Source organism: Denticeps clupeoides, unplaced genomic scaffold (assembly GCF_900700375.1).
Source record: "Denticeps clupeoides unplaced genomic scaffold, fDenClu1.1, whole genome shotgun sequence".
Classification (NCBI taxonomy): domain Eukaryota; kingdom Metazoa; phylum Chordata; class Actinopteri; order Clupeiformes; family Denticipitidae; genus Denticeps; species Denticeps clupeoides.
This window is the reverse complement of record NW_021630105.1, coordinates 144051-152500: the sequence shown is the minus strand read 5'-3', so window position 1 is coordinate 152500 and position 8450 is coordinate 144051. Positions and strand designations below refer to the sequence as shown.

General features: G+C 47.6%; 1 protein-coding gene across 2 annotated transcripts; it reads left to right on the top strand.

Moving 5' to 3' along the window:
* Nucleotides 1–4707: 4707 nt before the first annotated feature.
* On the top strand, nt 4708–7759 carry LOC114783621 (probable asparagine--tRNA ligase, mitochondrial). 2 transcript variants are annotated; one of them, XM_028969153.1, is made up of 14 exons: nt 4708–4947; nt 5015–5124; nt 5195–5315; nt 5394–5534; nt 5611–5691; nt 5776–5879; nt 6302–6434; nt 6499–6597; nt 6785–6822; nt 6894–6960; nt 7044–7181; nt 7254–7351; nt 7446–7472; nt 7541–7759. In XM_028969153.1, the coding sequence occupies exons 1-14, from the start codon at nt 4807–4809 to the stop codon at nt 7683–7685; spliced, it is 1443 nt and encodes a 480-aa protein (XP_028824986.1). In that variant the 5' UTR covers nt 4708–4806; the 3' UTR covers nt 7686–7759. The 2 variants fall into 2 exon arrangements, with proteins under 2 accessions (XP_028824986.1, XP_028824987.1); XM_028969154.1 differs by having other exon boundaries at nt 4841–4947; nt 5035–5124.
* The last annotated feature ends 691 nt before the right edge of the window (nt 7760–8450 follow it).

Sequence of the window (8450 nt, the reverse complement as noted above, 5' to 3'; positions counted from 1 at the left end):
GCCAGTCAGCGGTTCAATTGACCGAATTCTGCAGGGGAGCCCCCATTATACAGTGGGGACCCCGGAAAAATCCATGCTGCTTCTTAACCACCGCCACTCTCAGCATTTTTTGTTCGTTCGTTTTATTCGGTAAATGATTACGGTAATGCGGTTAAAGTTCCATCTGCAGTAAAACCCGTCATAACTCACACAAGGCCGGAATGTGGCTCCGTGCGCTCGGCATTTACGGGAATGCTGCTAATGTATGCGGCGCCACGTTTAAAGGCCACGATGAAGCCAAGCTGAGCTCTTCGGCCCTCATTTTTATTCCCGGCTCCTTTCTTTCGGGTCGGGGTCATGTACACGCTCTTCTCAATGTTGTACCAAGGCAGCTGGGAAAATGATTTTCACCATGAACACGCTTCCCTGCTCGGCACAAGGAATAAATGAACAAACGACGGCGTCTTCATCACGCACAGATGCACAGAGGAAGAGAACAAAACCGAGAAACGGCGGAATGGCTGCAGTCATCGGCGTCTCCTTATCAGGCCCTCGGCAGCAATGGCGGGAATTGATATCTGGGAGCAAGGTGCAGCCGCGGAGATAACAGAGACATTAAGCAAAGACAATTCTGCAAATTCCAGTCGGTAATGAAAGCCAACTGCCCTCCTCCCACGCGGCGAGGTGGTCACCGCGTGTGAAAATATTTGACGGCGTGCAGAACATTTCCGCCGCCTCATCGCCGGTAATGATGTGCTGTAATTGGTAATTTCGGCTGAACTGTGAACTTAAAAAAAAAGATTCTTAAATTTTTTTTTCACGTTCTTCACAGTTCGTTATGAAGAATTTTGCAGCAAATTCCTTTGAGCACCAGTGATCCGGCTCTCAGGCATGTTAAGAGCGCTGCAGTTTTATTGAAAGTGAAAGTGAAGTGATTGTGAAACACTGCAGCACAGCACATCACCCTTGGTGAGCAGTGGGCACCATGACAGGCGCCCGGGACCAGAGTGGGGGGACGGGACCTTTTCTATCAGAGCCATGGTACCATTAAAACATTAGATGCACCAAATACAGTCAAAAAATCCAATTACTTTGCCACTTGATTTGAAGTTATTCCATTAGCACGACCGGGTACAGATCTCTGTTTACAGCCAATCAGAGCACGATGTAACGCGCGGTGACGTAACACACGGTGACATAACGAGTGGCAATGTAATGAGTGGCGATGTAACAAGTGGCAATAACGCATGGTGGCGTAACGCATGATGACAACGTGTGGTGATGTAAAGCATGGCGACATAACACGTGGTGACGCAACACGAATTATCAGGGAGATGGTTAAATGCAGAGGACAAATTTCACTGTGTGCACCGTGTGCTGTGCTGCTGTGTATCACATGTGACAATCACTTTACTTTCACACGGGTACATTTACATTTACATTTATGGCATTTACCAGACGCCCTTATCCAGAGCGACTTACAGTCAGTAATTACAGGGACAGTCCCCCCCTGGAGACACTAAGGGTTAAGTGTCTTGCTCAGGGACACAATGGTAGTAAGTGGGATTTGAACCTGGGTCTTCTGATTCATAGGCGAGTGTGTTACCCACTAGGCCACTACCACCCGGTTAAGTAACGTGCAGTGCCGTAATGTGCCGTGATGTAATATGCTGAAACATAGCATGTGGTGACGTAATGTGTGACAACGTAACACTTGGCAACGTAATGCTTGGTGACGTAAAGCGTCGTGATATAACGTGTCGTAACGTGTCGTAATGTAACACGTCGTGACGTAACACGTCGTGACGTAACACATCGTGACGTAGCCCACTGTGAAGTAAATGATATCGTGGGTGGTTTTTAATAAAAGTTATGTAGGTAAAAGTTGCATTATACACTATAATATACACAGTCTATGATAACATGTGCAACTGAAGCAGATTTTCTGCGTATGTACGATAATTTCAAGGTGCTGAAAGGTGGTTGGTTGTCTTCACCTCCACCGAAATAACTCCCTCCTGCCGGAGTAAAGGGTGAAGGAACCTGCGTAGCTCTCATTATCCTGGGGTTACACCACCGTAATGGTCTCATCAGCATTAAACGGACCGTGTTACACAAAATCAATGTGCTGCTCCTCGCCGCTCCTCACGATTCTGGGCAGGAAATGATGAAGAGGGTCCAGTCAATACCAGGGGGCAGAACCCGGCGCCCAGGTTCTTCAAAGCGAGATCGACTGGGCCAGGGACCTTCCACCTTCCACCAGGAGAACCATCACCAGACTGACAACCAACTCGGAAGGTGTTTCCACTGTTACCTCATCTAACGGTGGCTTCAAACAGTAATAATCTTCACAATCACTGCTGACGGAAAATTAACATTTCAAATGGTGACAGTAATTAAACAAGATTTAGTCTCCACACACACCAGTAACCACTGAGCATGTGCAAAATAACAGCGCTTGTAACGATGTTCCTGTTACAAACGAGTAATTAATTCACCGGGTTGAAAGGAAGGTCCTACCTGGAACAACAGCGCCACCTGGAGGCCGCAGGGAGGTCTGAGCACTGAGACTCCGCATCTTCCACGGCGTCTTCCAGGCATTTATTCATTTCTGATGGAGTTTACTAATTTCGCTCTTCATAAAAACAAGGAAAAAATCCCACTTTACGGTTTAAAAAGGGTGGCGTGGTTATTTCATTAGAAAGAGAGAATCTGGAAGGCATCAGAGGATTTCCAGATACCCAGAGGAGAAGCCTTTCCCTCCACACGTATGGACTCGTTCCAGGGACCCGGCATGTCCAGGACCTCCCCGAGCGCTGACAACCGTGACTCACTGAGTAAGAAACCGAGTAGATTTACTTCTGCAGCAACAGTGGGAGTTAAATAAACCGCGGGCTGATGTTATTAATATCCGGGAAGGAGCAGGTCCTCGCAGCAGTGGAAACATCTAGAAATGGCGGACTTGGTGAGCTGGGTCATGGCTTGATAACCCTGCCACATTTCACACCGTGTGACCACGTACGGTCTTCTGAAGACCAGATCTTCAGATCATCATCTGCCATGATGACCTAAAAATATAATCTTAGGTCATTAGTAGGTTGAACATTAAAATATGTAACTAATTTACATTCTCCAAGGGTTCCGGGGCTCCGAATCCCTTTTAAGTGCTGCTACCAAGGCCCCATTTTTTACATTTCACATTTTCCTCAGACCTACAGCCTAATGAGGTTATAGATTTTGAAAATATAATAACCGGCTCTTAAAACCATAAGCCTCTGGTGAATCACCTTGTGAACGGCCTGTGGGAGGCACATTGTACATTAACCTACATACAGAGGACGTTCAGGTAGCCTACTTGGTTAAAGGAAAAGACAGGAACCCCCTCAAGGTGGCATAAGAGAAGAACTTATTTTAATGGGGTTAAATCAAGCTTTTTTGGCCACTTTTATTCCAAATTTCTTGGTGCTTCAACTCTACAAATAAAATCACACCTTTCACCAGGTACAAATATTAACAGAAATTATGGATATAGCATGAATTCACAATTCTTCTCATATTTGAGAAGCTCTTTCACATGAAACTTAAACCCCAAAAACCCATTTCCAGCCCTGCCACAAAAGGACCTGCTGAGATCATTTCAGTGCTCCTCTTCTTGAGGAGCACAAGGCTGGAGATCATTCTGTCATGCTGGTTGAGTTAGAATAGCAGATTTGATGCTTTAACAGGAGGATGATGCTTGAATTCATCGTTCTTCCTCTGTTAACCATGGTTACCTGCAAGGAAACACGTGCAGTCATCATTGTGTTGCATAAAATGTTCATCAAAAAATCATCAAAAACTTCAATTAGAGAGGTTCAAGTGTTGTTAAGAAGGCTTCAGGGTCCCCAAGATGTCCAGCAAGTGGGACCAGCAGGACCGTCTCCTAAAGAAAACAATCTGAAATTTTGGGTCCCTGGCCCAGAACTTAAACCAATTGAGAAGTGTTGGTCAATCCTCGAGAGGCCTCGAAATTCTGACAAACTCCAAGCACTGATTATGAAGGAATGGGTCGCCATCAGTCAGGATTTGGTCCATAAGTTGACTGACAGCATATCAGGGCGAATTACAGAGGTCAATAAAAGCTTTGAAACTTATAAAATGCTTGTAATTATACTTCAATACAGCACAGAAACTACTGACATAAAAACACTGAAGCAGCAAACCTTGTGAAAACCAGTATCTGTGTCATTCTCAAAACAACTGTACAATATAAAGAAGTGAAGTGATTGTCACATGTGATACACAACAGCACAGCACACAGGACACACAGTGAAATTTGTCCTCTGCATTTAACCCATCACCTTGAGTGAGCAGTGGGCACCATGACAGGCGCCCAGGGAGCAGTGTGTGGGGACGGTGCTTTGCTCAGTAGCACCTCAGCAGATCGGGATTCGAACCAGCAACCTTCTGATTACAAGGCCACTTCCTTATATAGTTATCTAGCTCTAGTATATCTGCAGATGTTTCAATCAATATTAAATATAAAAGCTATATGGTGTTTACATTTAGAATGCATTTAGGATACTTATACGGGACTACAGGATCTTGAAAAACTACATTTCCATCAAGGCCACTCTAATAAAGCGCTTTAAAGTAAGGACTCCGATTGGCTGAGAGAAAGCATGTGACCAAATTGAGCCAATCGCATTGCTTCTTGACCGGAAGCTGTCTGTTTCAGGAAGTGCACCGTGAGTAACAGTGAGAATGAATGTCAAAAGAGGGAGGAATGGATGTGGCTTGACGGAGAACAGAACAGATTTACTATTACTGATGCTTCCCGCCTGATTAATGATGTTTGTCAAGTTAACGCGCGGGAGTACGTGTAAGCTTGCGTGCGGGTTTAAATTTCGCTCTCACAACTCATCCAGCAAGTTCCGAATCTGCCAGGCGCTGTCTGGTGACGTCACGGACTCCGATATCAGAATACAGGTGGATATTTGTCAGGGGCCTTCAGATACCCTTCATATTCCTATTAATTATTGTTGTTGTTGTTTAGGGATGGGTGCGTTCTGTCAGAGCCCAGAAGGAACATCTCTTCCTCCACGTGAACGATGGAAGCTCCCTTCAGCCTCTTCAAGTAGTAGCCACTTCGGAGCTGGACGCCCGGTAATTATTCTTCTGGGAATGTGGCAGAAACGGACTCTGGAAAATGTTCTGTTTTCTGTGTGCATGCCAGAGGGGTCACGTTTGGGAGTGCGGTGGACATCACTGGCAGCCTGGTGAAGAGTCCGAGCAAGAAGCAGAGCGTGGAGCTGCACGCAAAGCACATCCAGGTGGTTGGAGAATGCAGCCCTGTGGTAAAGATGTTCACATGTTCTCTCTGATCCCCATGCTGTTTCGCCATGCTGTTAATTCACCCATCAAACCGGTTACAGGAATTCCCTTTTAAGATCAAGGAGCGGCATTCCCTGGAGTATCTCAGACAGTTTCCCCATCTGAGGTGCAGAACGAACATCTTCGGTGCCCTGCTGAGGCTGCGCAGTGAGGCTTCCTCCGCGGTCCATGCATTCTTCAAGGTGCTGCTGCTGATGCTTGCTCCTCCTGTAGGTCTCCTCCTGAAGCGGGTCTTACCTGCTGATGTGTTTGTTTCAGGAAAACAACTTTGTTCAGATCCACACGCCAGTGATCACATCTAACGACTGCGAGGGAGCTGGAGAGCTTTTTCAGGTAGAGGTAGGTCTCCCATGCTTCTCCCTCATCAGTTTGTTCTCCATAAGGAACGTTGTCCAGAACCAGACATCCTGTGTCTGTAATAAGCCTGCAGGTAGAGAACGAACTCCAGATGCTGGGAACCAGCACTTCTTCTCGGTTCCCACCTTCCTGACGGTCTCTGGGCAGCTTCATCTAGAAGTGATGTCAGGGTGAGTGGGTTTGAAGTCAGTGAAGTGGAAGTGTGAAGCACAGCGCAGCGTCACGGTGAAACGGGTCCTCTGTATTTTACCATGGCGGTTCGGGATTCGAACTCGCAACCTTCTGATTACGGGGCCCCTTCCTCACCCGCCAGAACTGCAGATGAGCGCTGTTCTTTCGCTCCTAATTGAATCCCAGGCAGCGTGGGTCTTATTTATAGCTGTAGCTCTTCTGATTTAATATCTTTCCAAGACGAACAATCCGCCACACAAGGCCTGACGCTTCTTAGTAAAGGCTGCAGCAGTTCAGTATGAATAATAAAAAGCCAAACGTGAGTCTAACCATTCAGTCAATTCGGGTTGTGCAGATAATCAATATTAATGATATCTTTTTTTTTACTTTAATTGATATCGATTTCGACTTGCTGTCGCAGGGCCTTTCCTGCCGTCTACACGTTCGGCCCGACCTTCAGGGCCGAGAAGTCGCAGAGCCGCCGGCACCTGGCCGAGTTTTACATGGCGGAGGCCGAGATCTCCTTCGCACGGTCGCTGCAGGACCTGATGGCGGTACGTGGATTCCCCTTCATTAGGAGGTAGTTAAAGTAGACGACTCAGGTTCACTCTGTTCCAGGTGATGGAGGGGCTCTTCAGGGCCACCACGGAGCACATCCTCACCTGCTGTGCTGAGGACGTGGCCTTGTTCCATAAGTACGTAGCGCCTGGACGCAGGGTAAGAGCGCAATTCAGCTGATTACAGACGTGTTGCCAGGTCCAGGTTTTTTTTAGCCATTATTTCTTTAATTTGCCCAATCTGGCAACATTGGTCTTGTTTAGTCTTTTAAAATTAATTTCTTGTTCTTGCTCTGTCCATATATATGTATAATAATAATTATATAAATAATATTTCCACCCACCAGGAACAAGTGGATCACATGCTTAGTAAGAAGTTCCACGTGTAAGTATATGGAATATTATTATTGTTGTTGATTTTGTCCATTTTAACAGCCATGTGTTGTTTCACCCCAGGATTTCCTACACCGAGGGAATAGATATTTTAAACCGGAGTTCCCAGCGGTTCTCCTTCCCAACGGAGGTGAAGAACGTGGTTTTTTTATCGCGGTTCTCCTCCTCCTTCTCCCGGCTTCTGCTTGAATGAGTTCTTGTGCTTCTCTGCAGTGGGGCTGTGACCTTCAGACAGAACATGAGAAGTATCTGGTGAAGCACTGTGGTGACGTCCCGCTGTTTGTGACGGACTACCCGTACGACCTGAAGCCGTTCTACGCTCGAGATAACCAGGACCAGCCGCGCCGTACGGTAAGAAATATTCCACACGCCTGTGAGCAGCGCGGGTTGATGGGAATTGATGTTGAATGGCGGCTCTGGCAGGTGGCGGCGGTGGACCTCCTGGTGCCCGGTGTGGGCGAGCTGTGTGGAGGGTCACTGAGAGAGGAGCGGCTGGAGCTCCTGAGGACACGGCTGGCGCGGTGAGACGGCTAATGTCTTTATCTGCTCATAAAAGTAATGCATTAATAATACGTACAGCGTAGTCGTGTAGTAAGCACATATTTACTCCCACAGGGCAGAGCTGGAGGACACGTACGGATGGTAAGAACACAAATTGGATCCATTAATGGTGAATTTTCAGTAGAACGTCGGTGCTCTGCGTGTGGCAGGTACCTGGAACTGAGGAAGTTCGGCTCGGTTCCTCACGGAGGCTTTGGGATGGGCTTCGAGCGATACCTGCAGTGCGTGTTAGGGGTGGACAATATAAAGGACGTGATCCCGTTTGCAAGATTTTCCCACTCCTGCCCTCTTTGAGGAACGACCTGGTCCTCCTCAACGTTGGATGAATTTCTCTTGTTCGTGTTTTTGAATAAATACATTTTAATACATTTCTGGGTGTATTTGTTCAATGTTTTCATTGTAGAATGCACACACACACACACACACACACACACACACTCACCAAACAGAAGCATGTTGTGTGGAAATGGAGCTGCATGGTGGCGCTCGGACGTCTGCGGCTGCAGTGCTCGTCTCGGCCGCGTGGTGGCGCGTTTTAAACTCCGGGTTTCGGGATCAGGAATTGATCGGATTGGACGTTGATTTGTGGAGCAGGACGATTGTTTCTTTGTGTGTGTACAGCAGAACATGAGCTACCGCTGTACGGATTTGCTTTTTAAAAACTCGAAACACGATGGAAATAAGTAAATTACATTTAGCAGTTTTTTACAGTCCGAAGTGACAGGGACAGTCCCACCTTTAGGGTTAAGTGTCCTGCTCGGGGACACAATGGCAGTAAGTGGGGTTTCGTTTCTAAATCTGACGGTTCCGTGGTTTTGGACGATTCTCCCGCCCGGATGTGTAACGTGAACATTTCTAGATGTGGTGGGCGTGGCGTTGTACCCGGGCCGGTGGGCGTGGACCCCGTGCCGGTGGGCGGGGCTTGGTAACATGGTCGGTGGGCGTGGTGCCCGGGCCGGTGGGCGGGGCTTGGTAACATGGTCGGTGGGCGTGGTGCCCGGGCCGGTGGGCGGGGCTTGGTAACATGGTCGGTGGGCGTGGTGCCCGGGCCGGTGGGCG

What these genes read in the sequence shown, in the direction of transcription:
- LOC114783621 (XM_028969153.1), top strand. Translation starts at nt 4,807, where the DNA reads ATGATGTTTGTCAAGTTAACGCGCGGGAGTACGTGTAAGCTTGCGTGC. An exon ending in ACTTCGGAGCTGGACGCCCG is followed by an intron (nt 5,125 to 5,194) that starts GTAATTATTCTT and finishes TGTGCATGCCAG; the next exon opens with AGGGGTCACGTTTGGGAGTG. An exon ending in CGCTGCAGGACCTGATGGCG is followed by an intron (nt 6,435 to 6,498) that starts GTACGTGGATTC and finishes ACTCTGTTCCAG; the next exon opens with GTGATGGAGGGGCTCTTCAG.